General features: G+C 47.0%; 1 protein-coding gene across 8 annotated transcripts in view; it reads left to right on the top strand.

Moving 5' to 3' along the window:
* PTPRS (protein tyrosine phosphatase receptor type S) overlaps positions 1-21,068 on the top strand; it is a 164,460-nt gene extending 143,392 nt beyond the window's left edge. For 5 of the 8 annotated variants that reach the window (XM_069790297.1, XM_069790294.1, XM_069790291.1 and 2 more), the window contains 13 exons: positions 607-654; positions 4,900-4,997; positions 7,762-7,885; positions 10,682-10,857; positions 11,434-11,553; positions 11,684-11,838; positions 13,860-14,145; positions 14,633-14,811; positions 15,742-15,868; positions 15,948-16,073; positions 17,115-17,269; positions 17,978-18,113; positions 18,684-21,068. In XM_069790297.1, the coding sequence (XP_069646398.1) occupies positions 607-654; positions 4,900-4,997; positions 7,762-7,885; positions 10,682-10,857; positions 11,434-11,553; positions 11,684-11,838; positions 13,860-14,145; positions 14,633-14,811; positions 15,742-15,868; positions 15,948-16,073; positions 17,115-17,269; positions 17,978-18,113; positions 18,684-18,752 (1,799 nt within the window). In that variant the 3' untranslated portion in view covers positions 18,753-21,068. The remainder of the gene's footprint in view (positions 1-606; positions 655-4,899; positions 4,998-7,761; positions 7,886-10,681; positions 10,858-11,433; positions 11,554-11,683; positions 11,839-13,859; positions 14,146-14,632; positions 14,812-15,741; positions 15,869-15,947; positions 16,074-17,114; positions 17,270-17,977; positions 18,114-18,683) is intronic. The other 3 variants (XM_069790298.1, XM_069790296.1, XM_069790295.1) reach the window with 1 other exon arrangement.
* The last annotated feature ends 267 nt before the right edge of the window (positions 21,069-21,335 follow it).

The raw sequence follows: 21,335 nt of genomic DNA, 5'->3' as shown, positions 1-21,335 counted from the left end.
TTGTCCGGTCTAGCTTTAGAAAAATGCTGTCACCTTTTCTTTTTAAGTTTATCTAGCCAAAGTATTTATCTAGCTACTTTATTCTATGTAGTTTGTAAAGCAGTAAAAGGTTTTAAAGGATTTGGGAGAGTTGGTCACCTGCCTCCCATAGAATTTTGCAGACAGTTGGGTGAAAATGGAAATGGATGGAAAATCAGAGCTTGGAGTGTGTTGGTGATGATGGAGAGATTGTGGTGCAATTTGCAGGGGAAGACTCCATAAGTGTTGTCTGAATTAAAGCCATTTGAATTAAATATATTGTGGTTTAGAAGGGGGCCTGTAGGCTCTTCTCCAGCCAGATGACCTGGGGTCCAGCAAGCAGAGAGTCTCTATCCTGTCCCCAGCAGCAAAACAGAGGGAGGATGTGGGAATGGGAGTACATGAGCATCTGTGCAGCTCGGAGAGGGGAAAGTGTAGCACATCTTAGATATCCTGTCCTAGCCTAATCAGCACAAAAATAACTTTCTTTTCCTCTTTAGATTTTTGTTGTTTTTTGGTTTTTTTATTAGCATGAAATTTTTAAAAAAGTGTATATTTTATTTATTTATTTTTTACTGTTTTCTGCAGATTCTGGTCTGAGCAGCCCTCTCAGTGACCCTGAGTTTGACTTTGAAAGTTAGTTCCTGTGTGTTTTTGTTCCTGTTGGTTTCATTTTTCCCCCCATTATAATTTTTTTCTCTTCTGTCGCTTTCCTTTCCAATTCTGTTTCGTTCCTGTTATTATTATTTCTTTTTGCCGAATTCTCTGTATTCCTGCGGTGTTTACCCATCTCATCCCTTTTCTGTGCCATCTGTTTGTCTGAACTGCGCTTCCAGTTTTACAGTATCAAATAACAGGCCTTTTGCAAGACGAGGGTAGTAGCAGCAGCAGAAGAATAGAGCCCCTGGTAGCAGCGTGGGACACTGTCCGTCCTTCTGTGTCTCTTTTGCTGTCCCAGGAGAAAGACCTGGGTTTCAAGGCTTCCTTTTCTCCCTATTGTCGAAGATGTTTCATTTCTGAAGCTTGGCTCAATGTCCCTCGTACTTATTCATGGGCAGAAAGCAATCTTTTGTGCACCGGTGTGTGAGCATTGTATGTGTGCGTGCCTGTGTTTTTGTGTTCATTGCTTCGTAACGTGGGGGAAGAGAAAACCGGAGCTGCAGCTGACGATCCCCTCTCTTTGGAAAGAGCTGCACAGGCACCTTTTCATGTCAGACGAGGAAAAGGGCCGTTTCCCATCTGTGGCAGGTGTCTGTTCCTTGGCATCAACTTGTTCCAGGAGCACAAAGACCAGAGGCCTCTCCACGGTCCTCCACACCCCCTGCGTTTCATGCGGAGTGCCATCCAGCCGTGGTGATTTTGCAAGGATAAATGGGCTCTGGCCCATGTAACAGATGTTAGGGTGACGTTTCTGGCGAGTTGGCTGGTGCACAGAGAATCAAGTCTTTTGTGATAAGATTAGAGAGATTCAAGTGATTGAAATGTTAGATGAGACTGGCTCTAAAAGACTTCATCCCCATTAGAAGCCAAGATCCCAGCTTTGCTGGGTGGGTTTGATTTTTTTTTTCCTTTCTTTTTTTTCTTTTTTTTTTTTTTTTTTAAATGCTGGGCAGGGAAGTAGATGTGAGGTTTCAGCTGACGTGAAAAATCACAGATGCTGCTTGTGCTCAGAGATGTGAGGGCTGGGACATTTTTCTGAATAGTTTAATCGAAATATTGGTCTCTTTGGTATTGAACGCTCCTGTCAATACTGTCCCAGTCCACCTGCCACCTTCCCTCACCCCCCCCTTGTTGTAACAGAGGGGTTTTGTGTATTTTTCCAAGCCACACTGATCCCTGGCTGAACCTCAGCTCACGGCAGCGCTCCCTCTGCCACCCTCACTGCTGCGGCAGGTCTCCCTGGGTGGCAGCCCCGCAGGTAGCCAGGAGGCCGCTAAGCAGAGGAACCTGCGAGCCTTTTCTCTTCATGTCTAAATAAGTTATTGAATTAAAGCAGACGAAAGAGAAGCTGCTGCAGCTGACACAGCAGTGCTGGCTGGTACCACCAGGAAGTACCACTCCTGGCTCGTTTAATATCAAACTCCTCCTGGATCTTAATGGGAACCCTGATGCACTTGGCATTTTGACCAGGAAAGTGTTTATCGCTGCAGAGGTTTCCGGTCTTCTTTTATTATAAAGAGCCCTAGAAATCGATCCGACAAGGAGATTCCTGTCTTTAACAGCAGCAAAACAAGGCAAGTTCCCATGTGCTCTCAGCCAGTGTCTGTTTACAGTGGGTTGGAGGTGGGGGCAGGATGTTCCCCAGCAAAGAGACAGAGCTGGTTTTCAGGAGGCAGTCACACTGAGGATTTTTCTCGGAGCTTTTGTGAAGGAAACTTGTGAAATGCCTTCAAGGGGAATGTGACTTCTCATTCCAGATTGGCACAGTGGGCCTTTCCCATGCAGCCCACTTGCTCCGAGGGAATGACACGTACTGCTCTGTGACTTCTAAGCCAAAGAGAATCTGGTTTTTTGGGGGTTGTTTTTGGGTTTTTTTTCTTGCTTGCTCATTATTACCAGGGTTTCTGATTGTGGCTTTTTTTTCCTTTTAACCTATGTGTTCATCATTTGGGATTTCATTTACGGCACTGTGTTTCTAAGCACGCTTCAGTAAATAATCTTTAGCTTTTTGCAGCAGAGTCAGGTGGTGGCAGCTGGGCTGAAAGCTGCCCGGCTGCCTCCCAGCCCAGGGGGGAAGAAGTCAGTGAGGAGGTGACCTACAGAGATCTGGATGGAGATGGTTTACTGAGTTGCCAGAAGTTGTTCTGAGTAGGGTTTGGCTTTGCTCTAATGCTACAGCTCAAGGTATGTTTGCTGCCCTCTTCAGCCCTTACTTTCAGAGGCAGAAGGACAGACACTGAGAAGGGTGTTTATAATATTAACTTGGTTTGGTCTCTGATCTCTGGCATCTCAGCCAGTGTGGCCTTCCCATTCCATGCGATCAGAGGGGACTAGTTCCTCCAAATGCCCCCAGTCTGCATTTGTTGCTGTGGTACTGGGGTGGACAGCAGCCTCCTTCCAGTCCAGGATGGGAAGCAAAGGAAAAATCCTTCTTCAGGTGCAGTGGGCTACAGGACAGCAAAAGATTAACTAGGAGCTTCTCCTCTGTAAGCTGGGAGAGACTTTCTGCCCTGATACTTCACAGAGTAGAATGGAGCCAGCACACCCTCCAGAATACTTGGGGGTTATTTTTGTGAGCTATTCTGGTCTATTCCCACCCCCACTTCTATTTTCAGCCAGACTTACTTGTGCTGAAAATAGATGTCTAGTTAGCTTAGGAGAAACCTGTTTGAGTGGTGGCTCAAGTCCCCACTCTGTGGCAGACTCGTCCCGTCCCCAGGCCTGGGGGAGGCAGCATCTCTCCAGAAGTCACTGTAAAACTGAGGATGTCATGCTTGCTTTGCCATCTCTGTGCTGAGTTTTCCGAGTATCTGACCATGCTGCTGCCACCGCTGCTGCTTTGTCACACACCAACACCCACGGGGCTCGAAATTCTCCCTGGCTTCCATCTCTTCTCCACTCCTGTCCTTCTCATTGGGGGCACTGCCCAGGGCTTCTCAGCATGCTGCTGTCCTTGCCTCTCCGCTGTCATTCGTAGCGGGATCGGCTGGCAGACAGCATGGGAAGCCTTTGGAAAAACATGATCCAATGCAGATGAGCAAAGCACGGAGCGCTTTTCCACCTTGATTTGTAGCGTAGCTATTTGAGATGATAGGACAGGAAGGATCCCTGCTTTTTCCAGAGCTCCAGCTGCCCCTTTCGGAGCAGGATGTGCAAATCGCACTTCAGACTGAAAACCCAGTCTGCCTTCACTGCTCAGCCCCATTCGAGGCTGAGATGTGCCTTCAGTCTGATGCAGCGTGGCCCTCCCACTACCAGTACATCTCAGAGAAGATCGAGTCTGTTCCCTAGCAGTTCTGTCTGCCTCAATATGAGCACAACTAAGTGTTGGTGAGAATTGCAAGGGCAGCAGGTAAACCAGGGTCGTGAGGCATCGGTCTCCTCAGCAAATTGTTTCCCATCCCCCAGACTGAGAGGGTGCAAGAGGATCTTTTGCCTCTCCATCACAAGAGGTAATGACCTCCCCAGCAGAGACTGCGACGAGGTCGGTACAGCCTGCCCCATAGGTGGGAAAGGGAGGGCGAGGACCGAGCCGCGCTGGCCATGTGCGGGCTGTGCTGTAGAAGGAACATCATCCACCGGCCATGAGAGGACGAGGAGCCAGTGCTTGACGTTTCCATACCTGGTCGCACTCTTGGAGCGGTGAAGGCTAGACCGCTGCATCCATGAGCTCACCAAGAAGCTTACAGAGCCAGTGTTGTGCAAAGGACAATTCCTGAAAAGCCTCCCCTGCTTCCCCCCATCTGCATTCCCTCCCCCTGCCCCACATCACCATGGTTGGCTGGATCCCTGCCCCTTCCCTTGTTTTGTGTTGGAGTTTGTTTATGATCATTGCGGGTGCTGTAACATTTGCTGCGTAGGTTCCTCTGGCAGCGTTTGCTCATTTTAAGTCCACTATTGGAATCGCTAACATGCATCTGCTCTTTGGATTTTCCTTTTGGTTTTGCTCTGATTTATACATTGAAAATGGGGCCATCATGGAAACACTCTCATTTTACTGTTTTGGTTTTTTTTTTTTATTTCCTTGATTTTTATTTTTTACTTCCAAGGACACAATTTCGAGCCCTGAATTCTTCTCTTCTAACCTCCCTACTTTCATTGCAGATCTTACATTGTAATTTTTTTTCTTTCCTTGTTTCTTCTTTCCTGTAAAGTGTTGCAATGGTTGTGAATTTTAGTTATTATTAAATGAGATTCTTTTCCTGCTGTCTTGTCTTTTAGGTATGCTCAGCCACCCACCAATCCCCGTTTCCGAGCTGGCTGAACACACAGAGCATCTCAAAGCTAATGATAACCTGAAATTGTCCCAAGAGTATGAGGTATGAGCAAGAGTGAGTGCTGTGCATGGGTTTGCAGAGCCAGGGAATTAGGAAATTCAGACAGGCCCTCATCCAAATAAACATAGCTTCATTTTAAGGATCTGGTTAGTTGAAATAAAAAAGCTATTTATGTATTGAAAATTAAGTACTTGCTCAGTGCTCTGCTAGGTTCAGTTCCAGATCATAAAATAGAGGCTTGGTTCATGAGCCATTTCTGTCCAAAGAGTGGGCATCTTGGGCAGGGTCTGAGCTCCCTTCATGAAGGGGAACGCATTTCTGGAAGATAACTGCCAGACAGATGGGATGGGGAGTTGTCCTTGGGGGTACCTGTTTCTTGCTGCTGAACATGGAGAGGACCAAGCCAAGGAATGTGATACCCAGTTTTAGATAGCTGAAGTTAGATGAAATGAACAGTGAGTCCTCTGTAGCTGGCATGATCAGCAGTCACAGAGCTAAAGCTGAGAAAACAGGGTGATTTGTGCCTCTCTTGTCTTGTCTGGGGTTTTTGTGCTCTTTCTTCTCCTTCCTGCTAATGTTTGGTTACTCAGATGGGCTCCTGCAGGCAACCGGCCAGGCAGAGCAGTTGCTGCTGGACTTGCATTTCAAATGACTATCCTGGACTGTAAAATTCCCACCTTGCCGGGGCTGATGGGTCAAGCCAGTCCCAAGGCAGACTGAGGGGGGAAGGCGAAGAGTGTCGTAGCCCCCACGTTACCACTGTCACTACATAGCATGGCATCCTTGTCGCCAGACGGAGAAGGGCTGTGTGCTTGCACAAACCTGCTCCTGTCTGCTCGCGGTATTGTGGCTGCATCAGCACTGGTTAAATCCCAGTGCGAATGCCCGGTGCTGCCAGGGCCGTCGGTATGCGGGTTGCTTTCATTGCACATTGAACATATGACCGAATTTTTTTTATTGTTGTTCAAAGACTTAAAATGCCCCGATATTTTTAGACTAATAACTAGTCTAGACTGCCTAGTTCTGTTTGCAGGGAGAGAGCGAAGGGATATTTTCTGAACAAAGGACTGGTTCTGGGATGCTTTCTCCCCGGTCTGGCTTGCAAACATCGGCATGTGTGAAGCAGCTCTGTACTCACAGCTCCACACCCGCGGAGGGGGTTGTGCGTTGGAGAAGGCACATTTGTTCTGCTGGGGTCTTTCACCCCACATTGGGGTGCAGGGGGAGCAGCAGCCTGTTAATATGCTTTATCCAGATTTCAAAGGCTGATTTGCATAATGCAATATCCCAAGTGCCCTGGCTTTGTTCCAGCACAACCTCCTCTAGTGGGAGAGCCAGAGCTAAACAAACATCGCTAATGAAATGAATGTGAGGCGAGATTAGAGGGATAGAGAGCAAACAGACACATTACAACAGTATAAATACCCATTAGTTAGAAATGCTCCGCAGTGAGAGTGCAAGAGGAAGTTTGTGTTGGGTGGTTTTGCACCAGCGTTGCCACAACCACCGGAGCGGAGCTGTGCCTGGGGGTCTCTGGGGTTGGCACAGGCAGGGGACGGCAGCAGGAGCGGGTGCCTGGCAAGGACCGACCTCTGGGAGCTCAAAGGGACAAATCCAGGCAGGTGTGTGCGGGACCCTGTCCCCACCAGCTGGGAATGGCAGGCAGGGAGAGGGAGAGCGAACAGCAGGAAACACGACTCGGCACGCTCCTGCCAAGCCTCCAATTGAGGCAAACCCCTAGGGCTCTGCAAAATGATGAAGGAATTAAGCCCTTGTTTTATTTAATTCTCTGGCTGAGGATTTAGAGGTAAACGTAATTAACCTAATTTCCATATCTGGGACAGCTGGACTTCAGGAAAAAAAAAACAACCACCAAACCTGGCATAAATCACCGGGACAGGCAGAGAGAATTTTTCTCTCCAGTGCATTTCATTGTTTACTCCTTCATCCCTTCTAGGAAAAAGCCATGTTGATTCAGGTTCTTAGGGCCAGGGTCCTTACCCCTTCTCTGTCCGGGGAGATGCACTCCTTCCACCCTGCTGAGCAGGCAGGTACCTGCCCTTGCCAGACTCCCGTGGTGCTTTCTCCCCTCTCTGCACCTGGGAGACCTTCGGCACTCAGTCTTTGTGGTCCCAAGTAATGCTGTCTCTGCTCTATATGGAGCAGCTCTATCCCTTTCTGCTGCCCACGACAGCAAGTTTTTTCCCTGATGTTTCATATCCTGCTTGCACACGTGGTTATAAACCTTGTCCTAGCTTAAATATCTTCTTCCCCAGGTATTAGTACTCACCAAGACACTGGTATATTTATGCCCTCTTATTTGTTGTTTAGTTTAAGCATGCACAGATTTAGCCTCTTCATCATTTCATAAATACATCCTGATGTGATTGTTCCTGTTGTTCTCTCCCAATTGCCGGCCATTTATCAGTGTCGGTAACGCAGGGCTGTAACTAATCCAGTGCAGCCTCGGCAGAAGTACGATCCAAGGCCTCTGTATTGCAGCTTGAAATTGCACTGATGCTTTTGCCGCCGGGTTGCACTGCATCATGCCAGAGGGGGAATTATCTCAGGTATCGCTCTGGGTGTGCTTGGGGCCATGGGAGGTGGGACATGAGCACGCTGTGCCACTGGGCTGGGGCTATTCCACAGCAAAGATCGGTTCTTGAGGGAAGCAAACGGTGAATGCTGCGTTCCTCAGCTAGATCTTCAGAGCTGTGATCTGTCCCACACGGAACAAGGTATTTAGATCTTGATTTGCTGTTTTTCTCCTCTCTGACTCTTCCATTTTCTTTCCCAATTCCTCCAGTCCATTGACCCTGGCCAGCAGTTCACCTGGGAGCACTCCAACCTCGAAGTGAACAAGCCCAAAAACCGTTACGCGAACGTGATTGCCTATGACCACTCGCGTGTCATCCTGCTGCCCATTGAAGGTACTGTAGCATCTCTACTCCTACACGTTAGTGCTAGGCTGAAGTTGCTGCAGGGAAACATGTTGCACATGCTCTTCTCCATTCCCTGTCACCCTCTATTTACATTCTTCTCTTAGCTTCTCCCTAGGAGTTTAGCAAGCAGGAGATACCTCTGTAAACCAGGCATTTGTTAAATTCTGGTGACTGACATATTCCCTGGAGCTGCAATCTCTCATTTCAAGGGCTGGTTTATTGAGAAACTGTCTTCCCTTTACTTGGAGATCCCTACTTGATACGTTTTTGACTAACAGGAAGAATTCAGACCACATAGTGCTTTAGAGAGATCAGGAACGGGGCAGTGGGTGGCAGTGGATGTGGAGTGTATCTGTACGGCGGATGAATGAGAAGTAAGCGTGGGGCTAATTGTACAAATGTGAGTGTCAGCAACATAGCAAAGATGTGGCTGCTGAGTTGTACAGATGTAAAGATCACTTGATATGCAGCTCCTGCTGCAGTCCTGGCCCCTAAAAGGCTAAGAATGAGAAGGGGTTAGTGTTAGCCTGGTAGGTCATAAATTGTTCCCTGAGCTTCTTACGTGAGTCATGGTACAGTCAGAAAATTTACGTTAAATTTCACAACTCGGGGCTCTTGACAGAGTTGCTCTGGTGCATGCTAGGATAAGAGAAGCTTTTAGTGGAGAGGAGATGGAGTTTAGCAGGGCACCTGCTTTGGTTGCTGCTGCCGAGATAATACTCGAGTTTTGTTGTCTCAGGTTGTGTGTGGCTGTGCTGTATGGATAAAGCATTTAAGGCCAGTTCTTGCATTGCCAAGAGCTGCTCATCTGAACAGAGAGGATACGGGATGTCCTGGTAACCCGCAGGTGAATGTAAAGGTTAATTCAGAAGCCCTCATGACAGGGCAATTGCTAGAATAATCTCCATCTGCTGAGGTAACTCTGAGGGACATGGGGAAGTGGAAGAGCTGTTCCTGAGGTAACAACAGATCACGGTGATTTGCCAAAAAGCTGCACAAATCTGGATTGGTCTTGTCTGCCATTAGAGGATTTTAAACATTTCTCATTGTAAAGATGACTGTGTCCTGGCTTGTTTTTCTTCTGGGATTAATATTGTATGAGCCAAGGAAAGCAAAGTCTTTAAAAAGTTGCTTTGTCATTCAAGGGAAAAGAGCAGAGCACAAGTGTAGAAATGAAGGACACTTTGGGTTGGTGTCGGCTTTCAGGAAAACAGAAGCACGGGGCTGGATGCCGGCAGCAGTCCTAACTCTGCCCAGGTGGCATCGTGAGGGACCGACGGTGCAAGTACGACAGGCTGAGGTTTAATTTTCAAGCACCCGAGAGGTTCTGACATGTCTTGGCTGGCGTGTTCCTTTTTACCAGGCTGTATTTTATGCTGAGGGCTGGAAGATGAAAGGAGTTGGAGGAATTAGTTGTTGCTTTCTCTTTGTTTTAAATCTGGATTTGTCAAGGCTGCAAATTGTCATCGTCTGCTTGGTCAGGAAGAAGTAGTGGCTTTAATTCCGTGACTTCTCTGTAACTGGGCCTGTCACACAGCGAAACATTGCAGGAGCTCATGGCCACCATTTTAAATTACAGAGTGGACCCGAGGGGGCTGGAGAGGAGATTAATTCCGGAAGCTCAGCCTTGATCATGTTCCTGCTGCTGCTGCACAGCCACCTTCCCTCCTGAAATTTCAGATTGGGAAGGAATGGGGGCAGGGAACCCTCCAGAAATTTAATCAAAAGGCATTTCTACCAGCAGCTGAAATTACCAAGTACCCTTGAGGACTGGCAGGCAATTCAGTGTGGATTGCACCTCGCCAACAGAAGAAGCAATGTCTATTGCTACAGCAGGATGAGGACTAGCAACCCAATTTCATATTGGTACTGCTCCCCACCCTTGGCTCCCCCTCGAGACAGGAGTTAAGCGTTCTGTACAGAGTTAATCATAGGTTAGCAGAAACCTGCCAACCTTGCCAGCCGCTCTGCTGTAATTAGGAATGGGCCAAATCGCCAAACAGTGCAGATCCTCCATGCCAATCTGAGGCTCTCTAAAGCTGAACCTGAACATCAGTGCTTGCCAATGTCCATTTTAACTTCAGAGCAGTTTTCTCCTGCCATGTCCCAGTCACCCTCTTCACTCTGGCAGTACGTCCTGCCACTCATACGAAACCCCTCAAGCAAAGATACAGGCGAGCAGCTGTAACTCAATAGCCTGTAACTCATGCGAACAGAAAAAAACCCCACTCCTAAAAATGACAGCGGACAATTTAAAGCAAGTCAAAGCCTGTAATTTCAAAGCCTTTACTGGCTGAATCAAGCCTGGTTTTATTCCTTACTTTGTCCAGCTGTAGCTCACTGCCTGGGATTAGACTATGGACTGTGCAGTGCATTGACCAGGTGCATTTGCTGCCCAGACTCTGGGTGTTCTGAGACAAGGACTTGGTTTTGTCCTGTTTGAGACCAGCGAAGCAAGAACCCTAGGCCAGGACTTTTTCTCCTGGTACCAACACCAGTAGGAAGACCATGGTTTCAAGGCTTGATATTCGGTCTCTTTAATATCTTTTGCAAGAAGTTATTTGTCTCCCTGCAATGCAGACCTTCGAGGCAGGAACTTCAGCTGGGAAAAACTTGCAAAGAGCCTGTTACTCCCAGCTGTGATTCTAACCCACCAAGCCATGAAGGCTCTGGTGTTTTTCAGGGGAATTATTTCTAACAACATTCCTGCAAAGATGTCCTCATGCTTCCAACTATATAAAGTCCTGCGCAATTCACTAACTTGCTTTTGCTGATTTAATACAGGAATTGTGGGCAGTGATTACATTAATGCCAACTACATTGATGGCTATCGGAAGCAGAATGCCTACATTGCCACGCAGGGGCCTCTGCCAGAGACCTTTGGAGACTTTTGGAGGATGGTGTGGGAGCAGCGTTCAGCTACTATTGTTATGATGACTAAGCTGGAGGAGAAATCACGGGTAAGATGCATGAGAAGGATGACTAGTTAGTCATAATCCTGGGGGATTGGAGGGTAGGGTTGGGGAACAGCAAATCCCTTTGATCTGCAGCCCACATTTATGTCAGTGGGGGATTTCTGCCTGCTTTGCCAGCACCCTGAAAGTTCAGTGATTCATTGCTTTTAAAAAAACAAACCACTCGCCCTGGAAAGTGGAGCCTCCTTTGCAGCTCCAAGAGAAGAGGACACTCAATCCCATTCCATGCTTTGTAGGTCTGTCTCAGAGTTAATCATGTGGCAAGTTTCACATTCAGTTCTCTTGTTTAACAAGCCCCAGTACATTCACTCTAATCTTCAGGATCATTCCAGTCTATTGTCTACATGATTGATGCGGTGCATCAAAGCCTGTGCTTAGTCAGTAGGAGCTTTTCAGGCCGGGTCCGTCCCTGTTGTGGTGCTCTGGAAGGATGTTTCTTGCACCTTCCCTCCCCTTTGCGACCTGGCCAGTTTCACCTGTAACATCACGGCAGTTCTGGAATGAGCTTCCCCTGCAGCGTAGGGTTTGTTCCAGCATTGAGCAATACCTCCTGTCTTCCAGATAAAGTGTGACCAGTACTGGCCGGGCCGAGGTACAGACACCTATGGAATGATTCAAGTGACGTTACTCGATACAATTGAATTGGCCACATTCTGCGTTCGAACGTTCTCCCTTCATAAGGTAAGTTTTTTTCCCACTCCTGTTTTTCCCCCAGAGATGGGCTACGGCACAGTCTCCGTACACAGCACTGGCAGGGTATGGCGGTGTGCTGGTACCTTACATTACTCTTGGTGCTCTTTTGTCTTTGCAGAATGGCTCCAGTGAGAAGCGAGAGGTCCGCCAGTTCCAGTTCACAGCATGGCCTGACCACGGTGTACCCGAGTACCCCACCCCATTCCTGGCTTTTCTGAGACGGGTGAAAACCTGCAACCCCCCTGATGCTGGTCCGATTGTGGTGCACTGCAGGTACTGGTCTGCTTCACCTAACTCTTGCATGGGGCCATCCGTAAGGGAGGCAGAAGTTCAGAAGGATGTTGATTTGCACCTAGGAGACATGTACAGTCTCCTAGTGAGTACCTAGCAGGGGAAAGCTGTCCTGTGAAGTGGATTCCCAGACAGCATCTGAGGAGGATACTTGGGGTTTTCATTAAGCGCAGAATTTCCTGAGGCGAGTGGTTTAGTTTGCACCAAATCACTCAGATCTTGTTAGCGATGGGAAGTGCCCCGTGCTGCACTGGTGTCTGGTTCTGTGTGTAGAGGTTGTTTCTTGTCACAGTGGGAAAGGAGGAAGATCGAGTGCGACCTAGGAAGCTGCTTGGTGTTGCTGCATCGGGTGTTTGGGAGGCAGAGCTGCCTCAGCTGTCAAAGGGAGAGCTGACAGTGATTGAAAGGGGAGGGTTTTTTTGAGTGCTGCAGCCATTCTGATAATGACAAACTGAAGGCCCCTATAGGCAGGTAGTGTTCCCTAATTCAATTTACAACCCAAGGAGGAACGCTCACAGCCTCAACTTAGATAAATCCCTGTGTTCCTCCGGAGGGAGTGGAGGAGCCTGCAGGTTACTCGGGACTGAGGAAAGACATCTGAATTTTACAGGCTGCTGGGGGAAGCTACTCCTGCCTCTCGTAGAGGATGCCATTTAAACAGTCTTTGTAAGCGGGCAACTTATCGCTAACCTTGCAGATGGCAATTGTTGTGCACCTCTCAGAAAATGAATAAAGAGAGCTGTCAGCTCACAATGTGCAGGAACTGGCTCCCAGATCAGCTGCTCAATTCTTGCCAAAGCTCGAGTCACCTGCTTGGTTCAGGTGTTAGGCAGTCTAATTAACAGAGATCAAGGGGCTTTATGAAAAAAGGGGCTGCACTGGAATAGTAAAAGGAAACCTTTATTAGCAGTGGCAAATGCATAGACCCACAGAGCCCTGCTGATTCACAAATGCCATTACACACAAGTTTGATGTTACCTTGACGCACAAAAACATTTAGGAAAAGAGGTGACGCATGTTACTCATTACAACATCAGTAGTTTCTCAGCTGCTGAAAGATCTGAGTGATTAAACATGCTTTTTAAGCCCTTAGATCGTGCCAGCCTTTTGTTCAAGCCTAGACCCCCCTACCTACAATTGTCATAATTGCGTGTCTGCCAGGAGAGCTCCCGTCCTGGGGATGTCACAGATGAAGAGGCAGGAGAAATGGGGCAGATCGGTATGGAGGGGCAATAGGCATGTCACCAGAGGCAAGTTTTCATCTTCCATCCTGTCCTCAGGCGACATAAGACCAAACTTGGGTTTGGGAAGTTTTTGTTAAACTGAGCTGAACAAAGCAAACCTCTGCATGTTGCAAACTCTTTGGGGCTAAGCCTGAGTACTTCCCTGTACGGACCGGCACAGAAGATGAGACGACCTTTCCCTCTGCTGGCTCTGATCTGGCAGCCTCTCCCTGCTCTTGCGGCAGCACTGGCCCAGGTGGGGTTCAGATAAACAGCTTTTTTTTTTAGGTTCCAGTGCAGGCTTTACTGGCCCCAGTGCAGCACTGTGCTTGTGCACTAGAGTGACTCGGAGCAGCCGTGACTTTGGTGTCACCGCTGTCCTCCACTACATGCTGTACAACTGTCCAAACCCTCCAACACAGTATTTTTAAACTATGTCAAGAGCAACACACTGAGGTGAGTGGGCAGGAGCAATCACCAGCACCAGTTCCATTAGGCAAGTTCCTTTAATACAACAAAATTCATGGAACGGCTGGACCCACACATTTGGCTGGTTTGCCAGGGTTTCCTTTGCCTCAGTCCAAAAGCTGTGTTCACAAGGCCACGGTTCCTTCCCTGAGTGCATTTGTTGTTCTCTCTCTGCCTTGTGCGTCTGTTTCTACCTTGTGTTCACTGCTGTTTGTGGCAGTGGAAAGATCCTCACTCGTGGGTGGCCTTCTGGAATGTCTTTCTTCAGTGGCAGAATAGTCCATTGCTTCATTTTTTCCCTTTTCTTTCCAGTGCGGGCGTTGGACGGACCGGCTGCTTCATTGTGATCGACGCCATGCTAGAGAGGATAAAACATGAGAAGACAGTGGACATTTATGGGCACGTCACCCTCATGAGGTCACAGCGCAACTACATGGTACAGACAGAAGACCAGTACAGCTTTATACACGATGCCTTGCTTGAGGCTGTTGCTTGCGGCAACACAGAGGTCCCAGCTAGGAACCTCTACACCTACATCCAGAAACTGGCACAGATTGAAGTCGGAGAGCACGTGACAGGCATGGAGCTGGAGTTCAAGGTAATGCTAGATGCTTCAATGGGGACAGTAGTCACTGGGGAAGGCTCTGTATTCCTCACAGGAGCTTTGTTCTGCTGGCACTCATGCATAGCAGACAGGGAGCCTTTATAAGGCTGATGGGAACTTTTTGGTTCCATGTTAGAGAAGTAATTACTTTTCTGACTTAGGCTGCAGCCGTTCCCAGGGGAGACCTACCTTCACTGCAGGAGGCTTGTCTGGTCATTTCAAATAGAGATTGAATTTGCTCCCTCCTTAGATTGGGTTTTTAAACACTTCCCCCCACCCCCAAAAGTTTTGCTTAGGGAAGGGTCTCAGATTCTGTCCCCAACCCAAACGAAAAAAAAAAGAGGGCTTACCAGCCAGAACAATGTGGTGGAACAGTGGCACATGGAGGGCAAGTTAAGTGGGCTGGCATAGGGCTCAAACAAAAAAAAAACAAACAAAAAACAAGCTGAACAAATGGTTGTGACTCTGCTTTTGCCTTCAGCGACTTGCCAACTCCAAAGCCCACACCTCCAGGTTCATCAGCGCCAACCTCCCATGCAACAAATTCAAGAATCGCCTTGTCAACATCATGCCATATGAGACCACGCGAGTCTGCCTTCAGCCCATCAGAGGAGTGGAAGGGTCAGACTACATCAATGCCAGCTTTATTGATGGCTACAGGTAAATGGCACCTTGCTGTCCTGCTGCGGTCAGGGAGTTTTCTGTGTATAAGCCCAAGGATGCAGAAGTACTAAGGGCTGGACTAAGTCTTAACATGAGTAGTCTTGTTCTGTCCCAACACCTAGGTATACCCACACGCAGTGGTGCAGTGCTAGAGGTAAATTCCCTCTTACTGACGGCCAGCAACCCACATAGGCTCAAATATGGCCCTTCTGATAAGCTTTATTCTCTGTGGTCTTAAAATTACTTATTCCCTAAAGCAAACCAAACCCTTTGCCAGCTGCAGGTCCTAAACATAGGGTGTCAGTGAGGGGTGGATTTTGCTGTTGGGAGGTTTCTAAAAACAGATTAGCCTTTTTATTACTTTTGTGATTTGGGGATGTTGCAATTCTGACAGCTTCCCACAGGCAATACATGCCATGTGTTCCAGCCCTAGGAGTTGCAGCCCTCCACTGGTGTGCTCTGAGCCCACCAGCTAAATCTGAGCCCTAACTGAGGGAACAAAGCAACCCCATGTGCACATTTCCTCACTTCCAGATGTGTGCAGCAGTCCTGGCACTGGGGTTAGGGCATCTCCATGCCTGGCAGTTGAATTCTTGGTGCTACTCAGGCCCAGAAAAGATGGATTCTAGTTCCAGGAATCCAGCATGCAGCATGTTACACCTTTCCATATAGGGCATCATGCTAGAGTAATCTAGATTTACCCCTTGGAAACAATATTTACAGAAAGCTTCACCAGTGGCTTTTTTTTTCTGTCATTAGCACCAAAGCCACCTCCTGCCCCTTTAGACCTTGTACTGTTCTAGTTCTTCTGCAGCATTTCCATTTGTTCTCCTACGCTCTAGCCTTTGTGTGCATTTCCCAAAGCTTCTGCCCAAGGAATTCTCCACCCCGTCTTGACCCACCCCTTGTGTTTGGGTTCTCTTTCAGACAACAGAAGGCGTACATTGCTACTCAAGGGCCACTGGCAGAGACCACTGAAGATTTCTGGCGGATGCTATGGGAGAACAACTCCACCATTGTCGTGATGTTGACTAAGCTTCGCGAGATGGGTCGGGTAAGTCTGTGCTAAAGAGAAGCATGAGGAGAAGCCTGCAGCACAAGGGCTAACAGAGACCTTTCTTTCCCCTTGGCAGGAAAAGTGCCATCAGTACTGGCCAGCAGAGCGCTCTGCCCGGTACCAGTACTTTGTAGTAGATCCCATGGCTGAATACAACATGCCTCAATACATCCTGCGAGAATTCAAGGTCACCGATGCCAGGGTAAGTGCTGCACAATGTGCAGTGTGTGCTTGCGAGGGTTATAGCTGGGTGGCTTACCAAAAACAAGGGAGTTTGGTGTGTTTTGGCTCCCTAAGAAAGACTGAGGTGTAAACACTTTCTCTGTGAAAGTCTGGGATTAGCATCATTGGAGGAGAGCTTACTTGTGATGAGGAACAGAACACACAAACACAGATTGTACTTGAATATATCTTACAAATTGAAAGTAGTTTTCTAACCTCTGCTCACTAATCACAGTAGTGAGTTCCTTTGTTAGAGATGTACCCAGCTCTTGGTTTTACTTGCAGCTTATTTGAGATGAAAGGAAAAAATAGTATCTCCCCACAGCTAATAAAAACACGGACTTGCAAAGGATACTCTGCACCCTACAGAAAATGTACACTTCTCCTCTGGCTTTAAGAGGAGCCACTGTTACTCATAGTCAAAGGGGCACATTCACTCAAATAATCCTAGATTCAGTGTCAGATTTCTCATCTGAAGGAACATTTCAGTACCTTCTGAAATTTGTTTAGCAAATGTAACCCTCATTCTCAAAGTAGTCTCTCTGGCTTTTGAGGTTGCTGGTATTACAGAACCTGATAATTCTATTTGCAAGGTTGAGAAGGAGGATTGCCTCATCAGTCCTGGTAGAACAAGATTTATCTTCCTGTCAGCTGTAATTCTGACACTACAGCAACTCTTTTTCAAGATTGATAGAGAGGCCATAACCTCACCTTCAATGTTCCTTTGCTGAAGACTCCATCTGTGCAGTCTTTGCAGTGGTCAGGGCTTTCAGCACACCTGCCAGGAGTATAGATGGGTACTGACAAGCTGACTCCAGAAATGTCAACTGCAACATGAGCAGCTTCATCATTATATATATATAAATTATACCTATTTTCACTTGATTATAACAAAGTTGGTTCAACTTTTTGTGCTCCTTAATGAACTAGCAACAAAATAAGGGGGGGGGGGGTTTACCTTTTGTATTCAGTACCACAAATACAGGCTGTTTTCAGTATTACTATTTATTTTCTCCCCCAGGACGGTCAGTCACGAACTGTTCGTCAGTTCCAGTTCACTGACTGGCCAGAACAAGGTGTGCCAAAATCAGGAGAAGGGTTTATCGATTTCATTGGACAGGTACATAAGACCAAGGAACAGTTTGGCCAGGATGGCCCCATCTCTGTCCACTGCAGGTAGGCACGTGCAAATGGAAACACCTAATTCAGCTGAGGATGCAAAAGAGCAGAAGGAATTAAAATCCTACAGCTACCTCCCTCCTTTCCCACCCTTTCTTTGCAGGCAGATTTCTTGGGGGTATCTGAAGGGGGGGGTGCTAAACACCGTTGCTTCTGCCAACCACACTTACCTCCCTTCAGCCCTGGGTGCTGCCCACAAGGCCCCTGACCCTTTGTATCTAGGGGAGAGGTATGAAATGCTGCTACTCTGAAGGAGATGGGAACCACAGTGTTAATATTTGACCTGCAGAATTAGAAGTATTTGTTACCAGCCTTAGCCCAGTTCCTCACCTCAAACACTGCTGCTTTGTGTTTGCTGGTAGTATGAATTGTACCTCCCTAGCCCTGGGCAGGAGAGGATAATGCATTCTTAAAATGATTTAATTTTAAAAGCACCTAATGTCACATATTGGTAATAATTTTCACACTGAATGCTGTTTACCACTACCCAAAGCTTTTTTTTTATTTATTTCACTTTCTCAGATATTTGTTTGGGTCACACACTCTGGCAGTTTTACTGTTTCCTACCTCCTGCAGGACTGACAGAGGTTCTCCAGTTGTAACGTGTTCATAACACATAGCTCTACCATACCTTAACCTCAAGCATTTAGAGAAGCAGTTGAACATTGTAACATACAGTTTGGTTTTTTTCTCCCATTCCTGCAGTGCTGGCGTGGGTAGGACTGGAGTGTTTATCACATTGAGTATCGTCCTGGAAAGAATGCGTTATGAGGGTGTTGTAGATATTTTCCAGACAGTAAAGATGCTGCGAACACAACGACCTGCTATGGTGCAAACAGAGGTAAGGTGGAACGGGGAACCCATCTTCTGTCGCAGTTTAGAGGGCTGAGTAGCAAAGCACCACGGCTACAACCAATCCCTCAGCTGCCCTGGCTGAGTACAGCGTGCTTTTTGCCTTTCTAACCACTAGCAAAACCTTACCTGAAGATTACTCAGCAAGCCCAGGCTTCACTGCTGATTTTACCTCAGTCAGTCAGTCATTTAAAAAAAAACAAAAAAAACCCAAAAAAACAAAAACATTATTATAAAGTCTCTTAAAGACTTCATCCTGGTCTGCTAGCCTCAGTTCTTATCTCATCGTTGTCTGAGGTAAGGGGGACTCACTCACCTGCCTCTAAACATGGCCCACGCTGGCTGCAGAGCCAGAAGAGTTAGTGGTGGGATGACTGGTATCAACGAGATGCACAAACAATAAAGGGAATGGATTTCCTTTCTCAGTAGTTTGCAGCTCTTTGAGAATAAAAGAGTCTGCGCATGGTTCCTGCCCAAGTATGTGCTAGCTGGAAAGCAGGGCAGGGATCCTGAAGAGCTATTTAAAACCTCTGAAGCTGGTTCTCTTTACTGTTTGCAGGATGAATACCAGTTCTGTTACCAGGCAGCTCTGGAGTATCTGGGAAGTTTTGATCACTATGCAACATAAAAAGCCATCCGTTGTGCAGACTCTACCAACCACTTAAGTCCTGGAAGGCCTCTTTTGACCCAGGAGGAGTGCTTGAACTTACAAAACTGAATCAGAAGAAGTACCTTTTCATCTGGACAATGCATTGGGGAGCAGGGGGAAGGATTGAAAGGAACACCCCTTCAGGAACTCCGTGTTGTAACCTGGACCGTGAAGAGGCAGCTCAGGAGATTGCTGAAGGACTGCTTTAAGTGGTGAACTGCTCTTGTTACCTCAAGTGGTGTTCGCTGTGGAGGACGTATGGACATCATGAAACAGATCCAAAAGCTAAAACACACCTTGCGAAATGTTACTGCTGGAGAAGGGAAGGAAACCGACTTTGGTTACATCATTAGAGTTCAGTTTATTTACTAATATAGTTGGCAGTCTTTAAAGGAAGTCACTTGCAGAATTGAAGGTGTTCTGTAAAAGATAAGAAAAGGAACTAAATCTCAACACTTAGGCAAACTTAGGGTCAGGAGTTCTTCTAGCTGGAGTCTTAATAACCTCAGTATCAACATTGGGATGATTCTGGGCTTACAGGCACCTTGCAAAGAGCATTCACTGAATGCCCCTGCCACGCGAGAGGTTTTATAGCTCACATTTTGAATACTTGGAACATTCCTCATTTCTTCTAATTCCAAAACTTTATTTTTTAGGATATTTAAAATTATAGAGAAAGAGAGAGAGATAGAAAACCCAGACCTGGCTGTGCGATGTGGCCCCCTCCCCTCGCACACCGGTGGGACAGGCAGAGGTGGCAGCTCCCCTGGGCTGGGTTTGCTGACTGCTGGTTCTGTTCCCCCTTTTCAGCACATCCAGCTAACACAAAGGCATTAATTTGAGCAGTGGTGGGACACCCTCTAAAAAAAAAAAAGCAAGCGGTCCCTTTCCCATTCTCTTTGCACATTCACACAACCCCACTTCTGCTGCAAGCAGCTGTGCCGCCCCACCAGTTCCTGCCGCAGAAGGCCAGGAGCATCTCTCTGAAAGGAGCCCAAGAAGCACCCTTAAGAAATTTATTTCCAATAGCCAACTGCTTCTTGCTGCCAACCCCTCACCTCTGAACACAGCGGCTCTCCGGGAGCGATGCAGAGAGACTCTCAGGACTGCCCCGGTACCACGTTCCACCAAGCTCGTTGGCACAGCTATGAACATGCCCTAGCTGTATAAATAACGGGGAAAGATCAAGTAAGATGCATTCAATGGCATATACTGTGAGTGGCTTTCTTTAAAGTATCGATGTAACTGTAACAAGTGACATTACCTTTTTTTTAAATAGTGTATTTTTTCCTTTTTTTTAAAAAAAAAAGACAAAGAATATCAGTCAATGAATTTAAAAGAAAAATTTGCTTATTTGTTCATATTATGTTCAAAGACAGTCTATTTTTTCACTGTAGAAATGTTACGTGTAATGGCTGTGATATATAAAAATGCAGTGCAAATTGCTACTTCTACATATTGCTTTTCTACCATTTAAAAGGTTTAACTTGCTCATGTAAGAACAAAATGTCCTTTCTGGATTTTTTTTTTTTGGGTTCTTTTGTTTTAAATCGCAGACATATCACATGTCTCTGGAAGGGTGTGAGATTAGCAGGCAGGCCTAGACATGGTGGCAGTGCCAACCCACTCCCCTTCAGCTGTGGCCATGTTGCTCAGTCTTAACAGGGCCAGGGGTGAACTGGGAGACTAAACAATACCAGTGTCTTACGATGACTGAAGACAGAAAGACAGCGGATTTTGGAGCCATGACACACATCAGCGCGCACACAGGTATTCTAACATCAAAGGTGTATTGTAGGTAACGGCCCAAGTCTGTCCGTGTGCTGGGTTGTAGATATAACGCTCTTGCAAGTGTACGTGACAAGGAGTTTTCTTGCAGAAGTGCACAGAGGACAGCATGTCTTGGAAAAGATGCACTGCCCTGAACACTGCTTGCCTGTGACTTTTCCTTTTTTTATTTTTCTAGAAGGGGTAATCATGGCCATCAAGTGCTACCCAGAAGACCCCACAACAATCTATTTCCTGTCTTTAACTGAGAAAAAAAAACAAACCAACAAAGAAACAAAAGGCTTCTTCGAGATTTTACTTATTTGTGTGAAAGTTGCCCAAATTTCTAAGTATGTTGCAGCAAAATCTTACTGGACAAGTTGGGGGGAGGGGGGAGGTTTTTTTCTTTGTATGAGAGCAAAGTGCTGTTGCTTTCACACTGTTATTTCAAACTGAAACAGTAAGTGGTTTTCATACCACTGTGTATGTAGATATATTGACTTTGTATTAAAGGAAGATTGTCTGAAAGGCCTGACTGCAAACCTGTTTGTTGGTAGGAGCGGGCAACGAACGAAGCAGTTGCTCTGTGTAACACAGCGACTGCAAAAACCTTTTTCGCTGGTGCCCAGGGCCAGGTAGCAGGTTGCTCTCCCTCTGCTGTGCTTATGCTCCTTCTAAAAATAGGCCACCTTTACAAGCCAAACATGTGGTTGCAAAGAAACAAGCTCATTTGGAGAGCTTTTGGCCAAATAGCTGCAGCTGACACAGGCATAAACTTGCTGCCACTAGTTCAGC

Source organism: Haliaeetus albicilla, chromosome 8 (assembly GCF_947461875.1).
Source record: "Haliaeetus albicilla chromosome 8, bHalAlb1.1, whole genome shotgun sequence".
Classification (NCBI taxonomy): Eukaryota; Metazoa; Chordata; class Aves; order Accipitriformes; family Accipitridae; genus Haliaeetus; species Haliaeetus albicilla.
Note: the sequence above shows the minus strand (reverse complement) of the source record. Positions and strands in the feature narration are given on the sequence as shown.